The 12,246-nt window shown below is 38.3% G+C and overlaps 1 protein-coding gene across 1 annotated transcript in view; it reads left to right on the forward strand.

Moving 5' to 3' along the window:
- The window catches only part of KIF11 (kinesin family member 11), a 66,729-nt gene that overhangs the window by 36,014 nt on the left and 18,469 nt on the right, over window positions 1-12,246 (forward strand). Inside the window, exons 11-16 of the mRNA XM_050804441.1 lie at window positions 976-1,063; window positions 2,975-3,163; window positions 4,907-5,114; window positions 6,084-6,256; window positions 9,974-10,099; window positions 10,177-10,335. Coding sequence (XP_050660398.1) covers window positions 976-1,063; window positions 2,975-3,163; window positions 4,907-5,114; window positions 6,084-6,256; window positions 9,974-10,099; window positions 10,177-10,335 — 943 coding nt within the window. The remainder of the gene's footprint in view (window positions 1-975; window positions 1,064-2,974; window positions 3,164-4,906; window positions 5,115-6,083; window positions 6,257-9,973; window positions 10,100-10,176; window positions 10,336-12,246) is intronic.

Raw genomic sequence — 12,246 nt, forward strand, 5'->3', positions numbered from 1 at the left:
ACTAGTGCTGAGGCTGAGAAACTCTGCTCTAGAGAGTAATCCTTTGTTCTCATGAGGGTTATGTGGTGGTGTGAGGGTGGTGTTTGTGCTGGTGTGTGTGCATGTTGCTGCAGCAGGGGGTATGATTGCTCTGTATACATACTTTAAGTCTCAGTTTTTAACCCCTAATCTTACCCCTTCCTTCTGAGATACCTGATGCCTTCAAGTCCCACATTTTTCGTTTTCTTTTCTTACTTTTTTTTTTTTTTTTTTTTTTGAGACGGAGTCTCACTGTTGCCCAGGCTGGAGTACAGTGGCACGATCTCGGCTCACTGTAAGCTCCGCCTCCTGGGTTCACGCCATTCTCCTGCCTCAGCCTTCCTAGTAGCTTGGACTACAGCGCCCACCACCACGCCTGGCTAATTTTTTGTATTTTTAGTAGTGACGGGGTTTCACCGTGTTAGCCAGGATGGTCTTGATCTCCTGACCTCGTGATCCGCCCACCTTGGCCATCCAAAGTGCTGGGATTATAGGCGTGAGCCCTGCACCCGGCCTAGTCCCACATTTTTCCAACATTCTGTGGGGCATATTTATATTCTGTATCCCTGATTATAGACACTTAGGTTGTATTCCCTTTTCTCTCTACTTTGAGTTACAGTCAGTCCTCTGTTAGCTTTCTAGCTTCTCAAATTGGGTACACACATACTTTTCCCCTCATAGGTAGGGATTCTTAGTTTCAGAATTTAGGGCAAGGGAAAAATATTTCATTTATAAAACAAAGACAAGGAATATAATTTGTTCTTTGTAATTTGTATTTATTGCTTATTGACACTTAGGTATTAAGTGACACTTGGGTATCAGGTGACACTTGGGTATCAAGTCATGGTGATAAATGTTGGAAATGAGTTTGTGTAGCTGTCACAATTGTGTTGGAATACATTTTGTAGGAGTTAGAAAAAATATTAACTGTTAAACTCATATTAAACTTTATTTTAGAGTCATGAGTGGAAAATTAACTGTTCAAGAAGAGCAGATTGTAGAATTGATTGAAAAAATTGGTGCTGTTGAGGAGGAGCTGAATAGGGTAAGCATTTAAAATGATAATTACTGTTATGTGAAAAGCAAATATTGAAAGAAAATTTTAGAAGGTGAAAGACCTAATATTTTTTCCTTCAATATATGTATATATATATTTTTTAGATGGAGTCTCGCTCTGTCACCCAGGCTGGAGTGCAGTGGTGTGATCTCGGCTCACTGTAACCTCTGCTGCCTGGGGTCAAGCGATTCTCCTGCCTCAGCCTCCCAAGTAGCTGAGATTACAGGCGTGTGCCACCATGCCCGGCTAATTTTTTTGTATTTTTAGTAGAGACAGGGTTTCACCATGCTGGCCAGGCTGGTCTTGAACTCCTGACCTCATGATCCACCCATCTCGGCCTCCCAAAATGCTCGGATTACAGGCATGAGCTACTGCACCCAGCTCCTTCTTTAAGATTTTATTTATTTATTTATTTATTTATTTATTTATTTTTGAGACGGAGTCTCGCTCTGTCGCCCAGGCTGGAGTGCAGTGGCGCGATCTCGGCTCACTGCAAGCTCCGCCTCCTGGGTTTACGCCATTCTCCTGCCTCAGCCTCCTGAGTAGCTGGGACTACAGGCGCCCGCCACCGCGCCCGGCTAATTTTTTGTATTTTTAGTAGAGACGGGGTTTCACCGTGGTCTCGATCTCCTGACCTTGTGATCCGCCCGCCTCGGCCTCCCAAAGTGCTGGGATTACAGGCGTGAGCCACCGCGCCCGGCCAAGATTTTATTTAAAAAAAAAAAAAAAAGATTTTATTTTGCTGACCCTTATACTGAAAGTAAGTTATATCATGATTTTTTACTATCATCAATCACATAAAAAAAGCTGACAGCTTATATTAATGAAACATTACAAAAAATTAACTGAATTGTTTGATTTTGTTATTAAAACTACAAAATAGTGAATGCTGAAGCATTTTTGTTAACATGTTTATCAGATGAAGGAACACAGATATTGGGAGAGACTGGATATTAAAGAAAAGTAATATAACTAGGGTAGGCAAGAGGCCTGACCTTTCAGGCCACTCTCATATTAATACCTTTATTTATTAATAATAATAATTATTATTATTTTTGAGACAGAGTCTCACTGTGTCACCCAGGCTGGAGTGTGGCGTGATCTTGGCTCACTGCAAGCTCCGCCTCCCGGGTTCACGCCATTCTCCTGCCACAGCCTCCCGACTAGCTGGGACTACAGGCACCCGCCACCGCGCCCGGCTAATTTTTTGTATTTTTAGTAGAGACAGGGTTTCACCGTGTTAGCCAGGATGGTCTCTATCTCCTGACCTCGTGATCCACCCGCCTCAGCCTTCCAAAGTGCTGGGATTACAGGCGTGAGCCACCATGCCTGGCCATTTTAAATTATTTTTTTAGAGACAGGGTCTTGCTCTGATGCCCAGGCTACAGTGCAGTGGCGTAATCATATCTTACTGCAGCCTCAAACTTCTGGTCTCAAGCAACTCTCCTGCCTCAGCCTCCTGAGTAGCTGGACTTCAGGCATGCACCACCATACCTGGCTAATTATTTTATTTTTTTGTAGAGATGGAGTCTTGCTATGTTGCCTAGGCTGGTCTCAAACTCTGGGGCTCAAGTGATCCTCCTGCCTTGGCCTCCCAAAGTGCTGGAATTACAGGCGTGAATCACCTTGCCGGGCCACATTAACACTGTTTTATTCAAATTCAATGGCAATGTTGAAGGAACCTGAAGAATTAATAGTACTACCCCAAACCTATTATTTAATCTCAAAGAGTTGAGTAAGATTGCAGAAAGAAACCGGATGACATGTTTGTGTTAATCTACTGGGTAACTTGTTACAGCTTTTGCATGGAAATAATTTGTTTCATTTTTCTAATCTTATGAACTAGCCAGATATCCTACCAACCAGATCAGCATTTTTTAATTTCTACGTTATATTTAGGTTACAGAGTTGTTTATGGATAATAAAAATGAACTTGACCAGTGTAAATCTGACCTGCAAAATAAAACACAAGAACTTGAAACCACTCAGAAACATTTGCAAGAAACTAAATTACAACTTGTTAAAGAAGAATATATCACATCAGCTTTGGAAAGTACTGAGGAGAAACTTCATGATGCTGCCAGCAAGGTTTGTCCCTTGTATTGATTTATACTCATATTAAATAGAGAATGGGTAGAAATAATGTCTGTGCTTAAGCATTAATTATGATATTCTGTTTATTCACCCAAAATGGTATTTCTGTCCATTTAAAAAACATTATTTTACTATTTCATCCATCTCTTTCTTAGTGGAGATGTTGACTTATGAAAAAACTACTCCTGCTCCTGGAGTTTGGAAAATAGAACATAACTTAGCCAGGCGTGGTGGCTTACGCCTGTAATCCCAGGACTTTGGGAGGCCGAGGCGGGCGGATGACCTGAGGTCAGGTGTTCGAGACCAGCCTGACCAACATGGAGAAACCCGTCTCTACTAAAAATACAAAATTAGCTGGGCGTGATCGCGCCATTGCACTCCAGCCTGGGCAACAAGAACAAAACTCTGTCTCAAAAAAAAAAAAAAAAAAAAAATAGAACATAACTTTATAATATGTTTTGTAGACATTTAGAATGTGATGTTGTGATGCTTTTTCTTTGTGGGGATGATTGAACCTAATTAGTCATTAAGAATTGAGTATGTTCTGGCCGGGCACAATATCTCACGCCTATAATCCCAGCACTTTGGGAGGCTGAGGTGGGTGGATTGCTTGAGGTTAGGAGTTCGAGACCAGCCTGACCAACATGGTAAAACCCCATCTCTACTAAAAAAAATACAAAAATTAGCCAGGCATGGTGGCACATGCCTATAATCCCATCTACTCAGGAGGCTGAGGCAAGAGAATTGCTTGAACCCAGGAGGCAGAGGTTGCAATGAGCCGAGATCATGCCACTGCACTCCAGCCTGGGTAACAGAGCAAGACTCTGTCTCAAAAAGAAAAAAAAAAGAATTTAGTATGTTCTAATGATGAAAGATGTTGAAGGTATTTAATTTTTTATTAGTTGTACTTTTTTTTTGAGACAGACTCTTGCTTTGTCGCCTAGGCTGGAGTGCAGTGACATCATCTCAGCTCACTGTAACCTTTGCCTCCCGGGTTCAAGCGATTCTCCTGCCTCAGCCTCCCAAGTAGCTGGGATTACAAGTGCCTGCCACCACACCCAGCTAATTTTGAATTTTATTAGAGACGGGGTTTCACCATGTTGGCCAGGCTGGTCTCAAACTCCTGACCTCAGGTGATCTGCCTGCCTAGGCCTCCCAAAATGTTGGGATTACAGGTGTGAGCCACCACCCCCGGCCATTAGGTGTACTTTTGAGGAAATAGTAGAACATAGAAGGGAAAAAATTTCTGAGGAGGCATGATTATTGCAATAACTGACAAAATCAGTTTTCCTTGCTTGCGTAGATGGCTACAGGAAGGGAAATAAAAATTACTGGGCATCTGGATAAATTAGCATAAGTTAAAGCATTTCTTCTGATACAATGTCTAAAATTTACTAGTTTTTTTTTTTTTTTTTTTTTTTTTTTTTTTTTTTTGAGACAGAGTCTCTCTGTCTGTCGCCCGGCCTGGAGTGACAGTGGCACAATCTTGGCTCACTGCAACCTCCACCTCCCAGGTTCAAGCAATTCTTCTGCCTCAGCCTCCTGAGTAGCTGGAACTGCAAGTGTGTACCACCACGCCTGGCTAATTTTTGTATTTTTAGTAGAGACGAGATTTCACCATGTTGGTCAGGCTGGAAAATTTACTAGTTCTTATCAAGATAAATCCTTATGTAGATATTTTCATTAGATTCCTTTCGTCATATCCATTTTGTCTAACACTTATTTTTTAAAATACAGCTGCTTAACACAGTTGAAGAAACTACAAAAGATGTATCTGATCTCCATTCCAAACTGGATCGTAAGAAGGCAGTTGACCAACACAATGCAGAAGCTCAGGATATTTTTGGCAAAAACCTGAATAGTCTATTTAATAATATGGAGGAATTAATTAAGGATGGCAGCTCAAAACAAAAGGCCATGCTAGAAGTACATAAGACCTTATTTGGTAAGTTCAGGCTGTTCTGTTCTAGTCTTGATGTGTTAAGTGTGATGTTGATTTCAAAACTGATAATTTAATTTTGTGAAACATAGATGACAGTGTCACCAATACTCTCTACCATGCACAAACTATTTGTTCAGGCTGCAGATTAATGCTTTACTGTCTCTGAATTAAAACAAATCTTTTTCCCTCCCCACCCTCCCTTCTGTTTTCTATAAATTGTTACATTTATTAAGTAACTAAGTATATAAACGTTAGAAGTAGAAGTCCTCTTTTTCCCTGACTCTGGCTCCTGTCCCTGGGTCATTCACCATAGGTGTTATTGTTAAATTTCTTGGGCCTTTTTCTAGAAATTTTCTGTGCATAAACATTCTGCAACTTTTTATTGGGGGGGGGCATGTATATCTTGATGATTTGCTATATTGTCAGAATATGTTTGTGTCTCATTGTTTTTAACTATTCTATTATCTCCCTTTAGAAAAAAGTATGTTTATTTAGTGTGAAATACTATCTTCATTATGGAAAATTTGGACATCTAGAAATATAAAAATTTAAAAAATCATCTAGACTCTAGTCTCATTAAGCCAAGCACAATCAATACATTTTGGTATTGATTTCCAGTTTTTCTTTTCTTCTGTAAACTTACCATAATTCTGTATATTATTTTTAGTTAGAGATTAATTATAGAATATTCTAATTCTTTGTGCACTATGAATTATAGTTATGGGTCTGATACACTTACAAATATGTTAAGGGCTTACAGAGCACTATAGAAAATATGTAATGTATATTTAAATATTTCCTTGCTTATGTAGTGAGCCAGTTCTTTTAAGCTCGTTATTACAAATTCTACAAGGGTATACTTTTGCCAACTTCTCTGAAATGGTTTGAACTGTATTTAATATATATATATGTGTATATCAAATATATTTATGTCAAAGTTTACATCTTTCTGTTTTTTTCTGTTTGTTCTAGGTAATCTGCTGTCTTCCAGTGTCTCTGCGTTAGATACCATTACTACAGTAGCACTTGGATCTCTCACATCTATTCCAGAAAATGTGTCTACTCGTGTTTCTCAGATTTTTAATATGATACTAAAAGAACAATCATTAGCAGCAGAAAGTAAAACTGTACTACAGGAACGGATTGTTAGTATATCTTTTAAAATATTTTTGAAGGATTACATTTGATAAGTATTTGATAAAATATTTTGAAGGGTTACATTTGATAAATCTTAATAAACAATGTTAACTGCTATTCTTTCATCTTAAGCTTTGCTAGACGCAGTCATAGACACGTCACTGTGAGAGTACATATATATATATTTTTTTTTCTTTCTTTTTTTTTTTTGAGACGGAGTCTTGCTCTGTTGCCCAGGAGTGCAGTGGCACCATCTCGGCTCACTGCAAGCTCTGCCTCCCAGGTTCATGCCATTCTCCTGCCTCAGCCTCCCGAGTAGCTGGGACTACAGGTGCCCGCCACCACGCCTGGCTAATTTTTTGTATTTTTAGTAGAGACGGGGTTTCACTGTGTTAGCCAGGATGATCTCGATCGCCTGACCTCGTGATCCGCCCACCTTAGCCTCCCAAAGTGCTGGGATTATAGGCGTGAGCCACCGTGCCCAGCCAGCGTCTCATTTTCTTTATTTTTATGTATTTTTTTTTTTTAGCCTCTCCTTTTCTCAGTTCACTGCAACCTCTGCCTCCTGGGTTCAAGTGATTCTCTTGCCTCAGCCTCCTGAGTAGTTGGGATTATAGGCATGTGCCAACATGCCTGGCTAATTTTTGTTTTTGTTTTTTTTTTAGTAGAGATGGGGTTTTACCATGTTGGTCCGGCTGGTCTTGAACTCCTAACCTCAAGCAATCCACCCACCTCAGCCTCCCAAAGTGCTGGGATTATAGGCGTGAGTCACCGTGCCCGGCCGAGAGTACGTCTATATTTTAAAAGACAGATCTCTCCACTGTTTATTCTCTCCCAGAAATATTATTTTCAAATGTATGGAACTAACTTTTGAAACTTTTTTCACTCATGTCTTGTAACATTAGGAATAGGAGTTATTAGTGAGGCTTTTAATGACTAAAGGGCAAGTTTAGCACCACATGATAGCAAGGGATTTGTTAGTTGGCCCAGAAATTGGTAAGTCCCTCTTTCCTCAGGGGTCCTGGACCCAACCAGAAGGGGATATTGGGTAGTTAATTTTAAAACTACAGTAATATATGATAGTAATAATAGTGCAAGAAAAGTATGTTTAAGAATTCTGGGAACACATAACAATTCTTAGGGTTAGATCTGTGTGGCTGTGCCCTTCTGGGCCATAACTGTAAATCTTTTCTCCACAGTTCTATGGAAGTCACTTATCTAATTGCACTTCATATTACCTCCTTCATACTTGATTTATATAGTCTTTATTTTAAAATTGTATGGTTGGTCTAGGAAGTTCTTAGCCATATAATTTGTTTTCTGTGTGCAGGGTCTTTGCCTCCCTTTTTCAGTTTAACAATATTTATTAAACATTTCCAAGTAAATACTACAAATGTTAGCTGACCCTCTGCCTCAATTCATTGCTTAGATGACATTATTTGATAGGTTTTCTCAATCACCCAAATTTGACAGTGTTAAAAGATACCCTGTCAGTACTAACTTTTCAAATATTGATTCATTCATTAAATGGTCTCTATATATACAAGCATACTTCAAAGATGTTGCAGGTTTGCTTCCAGACTACTGCAATAAAGTGAATATTACAATAAAGCAAGTCATGAATTTTTTGGTTTCCCAGTGCATATAAAGGTTATGTTGACCAGGCGCAGTGGCTCACGCCTGTAATTCCAGCAGCAGCCTGGTGGGACAATCAGAACACAAACAACGTTTATCAATTACGTTTGCTGTCTTACAGGGGTACAGTTTACGGTACCCCAAGACAATTATAATAGTAACATCAAAGATCATTGATCACAGTGTGTAATGAAAAAGTTTGAAATACTGCAGTAGTTACCAAAATGTGATGCAGAGACAGAAAGTGAGCACATGATATTTGAAAAAAGTCACTGATAGACTTGCTCAAGGTAGGGTTGCCACAAACCTTCAATTTGTAAAAATTTGGTATCTGTGATGCATAGTAAGGTGAAGCACAATAAAATAAGCTATGCCTGAATTGATATATTTCTACTTACCAAGTTACAATTTTTGCTTGAATTAAAAGAAAAGAGGAATGTTGCTGTCATAAAATTAGTTGAAATTGATATGCTAGCTCTTCTTTCCAAAAGAATGCCAGTAGGCCTATAAGTATTTACTAATGTATTTCTGTTATACTTCCTCAGCCCTATCCTACCAAAAGAGCTTAGATCAGGACTTTTTTTCTTTTTATAAATATTTCCAATCTATACTACATTCTTAATTTTTCCCATTTCTTGACAAGAACAATATCTTTCACAAGTTCTTCTGATACAATAGGATATAAGTCATCTCAGATCTTCAAAGTTAAATACTTCTAGCCCAAGGGCTAATCTTGATGACTACTTGGTCTCAGCCTTTTTGACTGGTAACCTAAACTTGTTTGAAATTTATTTTCTTAAAGTATACTTACAGGTTTTTTAAAATTTATTTTCTTTGGAGTGCTGAAATCTTAATTGATTGTCATTTTCCTCTCTTTTGAATTCTTCTGACTTCTATTTCATTAAACTATTAAGAAATTGTTCTGGCTCGTGCGGCAGCTCATCGCAGCACTTTGGGAGGCCGAGGTGGGTGGATCACCTGAGGTCAGGAGTTCGAGATCAGCCTGGCCAACATGGTGAAACCCTGTCTTTACAGAAATACAAAAATTAGCTAGGCATGGTAGCAGGTGCCTGTAATCCCAGCTACTTGGGAGGCTGAGGCAGGATAATTGCTTGAACCCAGGAGGCAGAAGTTGCAGTGAGCCGAGATCACGCCATTGCACTCCAGCCTGGGCCACAAGAGTGAAACTCTATCTCAGAAAAAGAAAAAAAAAAATTCTATGTTTTCACTGGGCTTGAAAAAAGAGAAATTGGCCGGGCGCGGTGGCTCAAGCCTGTAATCCCAGCACTTTGGGAGGCCGAGACGGGCGGATCACGAGGTCAGGAGATCGAGACCATCCTGGCTAATAAGGTGAAACCCCGTCTCTACTAAAAAATACAAAAAACTAGCCGGGCGAGGTGGCGGCGCCTGTAGTCCCAGCTACTCGGGAGGCTGAGGCAGGAGAATGGCATGAACCCGGGAGGCGGAGCTTGCAGTGAGCTGAGGTCCGGCCACTGCACTCCAGCCTGGGCCACAGAGCGAGACTCCGTCTCAAAAAAAAAAAAAAAAAGAAAAAAAAAAGAAAAAAGAGAAATTATTATATTTATTGTAATATAATAAATTATAATAAATTATTATATTATTATATTGATTTATCTATGTAGACTATAAAGAACGGAGAATGGGGCCAGGCGCGGTGGCTCATGCCTGTAATCTCAGCACTTTGGGAGGCCTAGATGGGCAGATCATCTGAGGTCAGGAGTTTGAGACCAGCCTGGCCAACATGGCAAAACCCCATCTCTACTAAAAATACAAAAATTGCCAGGGTATGGTGGCTCACACCTGTAATCCCAGCTACTCGGGAGGCTGAGGCAGGAGAATCACTTGAACCCATGAGGCAGAGGTTGCAGTGAGCCAAGATCTTGCCATGGTACTCCAACCTGGGCAACAGAATGAGACTCTGTCTCAAAAAAAAAAAAAAAATGGAGAATGGAAATTTAGAATTTTAATGTGAATATTTAGCTACCAAAGTATTTAAGATATCATTTAGAAAGGTTTATGGAAGTGGAAATATTCTTTTTAAAGACCTATTTGTTTATTTTTAAAACCAGAATGTACTCAAGACTGATCTTCTAACTTCACTGGAAACGATTTTATCCCCAACTGTGGTGTCTATACTGAAAATCAATAGTCAACTGAAGCATATTTTCAAGACTTCATTGACAGTGGCCGATAAGGTAACAAATGCTATGTTCTTAATATCTCAAAATTGATGTGTTGTTTAAGAAGGAAACTCATTTTTGTTTCTTCAAAGATAGAAGATCAAAAAAAGGAACTAGATGGCTTTCTCAGTATACTGCGTAACAATCTACACGAACTACAAGAAAATACCATTTCTTCCTTGGTTGAGTCACAAAAGCAATGTGGAAACCTAACTGAAGACCTGAAGACAATAAAGCAGACCCATTCCCAGGTATGTTGTTTAGCTGACTTGGGGAGTACAGAAAGAGAGTTTTAGGATGATTTGATATAACTTGATAATTAATCTATGTTATACAATCTGAATACTGTAAAACCTGAAACCTGAAAATACCATAGCCACTGTTGCTTATAACAGTAATTATTGTAAAGCAATCGAGAATACTTCTCTTAATATTTGAAGTTTTGCTACATCTAGAACCCCATGCAGAACAACAATATGACAAAACAGTCCTTTTCTCACATCAAGATGAAAGAGGAATCTGGAGAAACATACCTTTAGAGAAGAATGGTTATAACATTTAAAGTGAACATGTATCTACATTAAAACCTGCTAAGTTGCTTCTTTCTAGGATGGCATGGATAGTTGTCTTTCATAAACCAAGTCCTACTTTTCTCTTATTTCTGTCTCATTGATAGACATTTAAAACATAGTAAATTGATACAATTTATAATTCTTATTGATTATAAATGTAATTCATGATTTATCTTCCCTGTAAACTGTTCCTCATTATATGAGGCTTTAAACCAAAACCAAGCCTTCAAACCATAATCTATAAATATCAGATATATGAAAAACAGCTTCTGGTATTCTTAAGACTTTAATAATGACTGTCTAAAATTTTATTAAATAAGCTTATTATGATATGACTGAACTCTTGTAATAGTTAACATTTATTGAGCAATTAACTGTGTGTTTATTCCTCCCATCAATATAGATATAAATTCTATTACTAGTCAGATTTAATGAGGAAACTGAGACCTTGTGAGCATCTAATAGTATGTAGATCATCTTACAGAAGGTGGGAGTGATTGTATTACCTGAAAAGCATCCATGTTTGAGTGTCTCTTCTATGTGTTTCTTGGCAACTTAAAATTGCAGTATTTTCTCATACATCTGCGTAGGTTATTTCCCCTTAAGCCTGTTGAGAACTTTTTAGGTGTATATTCTAAGGCTGATCTAAGGCTTTTTATAAATTTACTGTTTTGAAATGCTTAAAATTGTTAGGCAGTTGTTTAAAAAAACAAAACAAAAAAATCTGATCTGAAAAGTATCTTAGCATGAATAATTTGGCTTCCCTGGCTTTAAGGAAGCAAGTTCAGTTTGTGAGCTATTTCTTAGGTTTTCCAGAACTTGAAATGAGCACTATTAAAATAATTGTGTAAAACTTTGAACACATTTACATATGGATAAATATGATAATACCTGCATTAGCATTCAAATTATTAATCTGATAATACCTTTGAGACTAGTAAAAATACTGACAGACTTTATTCATAATCAGAATGTTAGATATGTATTGTCAACTGATGTGTTATTCAGAGATACTGGCCAACCAGCAGACTGAACAGTGAATAAGAATGTTAGATGTATTTTTCAGCTCTTCCTTGGTCATTAGGATGGCTTCTTCATTTTGCAATGTAGCATGTTATATGCCTGCAAGAGCTTGTTTTCAAAAATGTAAAATATGAGCAAAGATAAGACTATTTACATTTTGTTAATATGATCCAACTAGGTTCTGTAAAATTTTTTAGCTCCAGTAATTGATAATATTTTTGGATTGCTTGACCCGTTAGTATATCACATTAATTTTCCCTTCTAGTAGTGTTATCAGTTAAAAAGCTACTACATATATCTGTCAAAGTTGGTCTTAAACTTAATGTGATATATGGGGTTGTTTGAGTAGTTTTGAGGTACACTGAAAGTAATTTGTTACTTACAGCTAAAATAGTAAAGTTTGCTAATTATTTACTTTTAAAAAAATCCTGGCTGGATGTGATGGCTCACATCTGTAATCTCCGCACTTTGAGAGGCTGAGGCAGGGTGATACCTGAGGCTAGGAGTTTGAGACCAGTCTGGTCAACATAGTGAGACCACGTCTCTACAAAAAAAAAAATTGTTTAA

Source organism: Macaca thibetana, chromosome 9 (assembly GCF_024542745.1).
Source record: "Macaca thibetana thibetana isolate TM-01 chromosome 9, ASM2454274v1, whole genome shotgun sequence".
NCBI lineage: Eukaryota > Metazoa > Chordata > Mammalia > Primates > Cercopithecidae > Macaca > Macaca thibetana.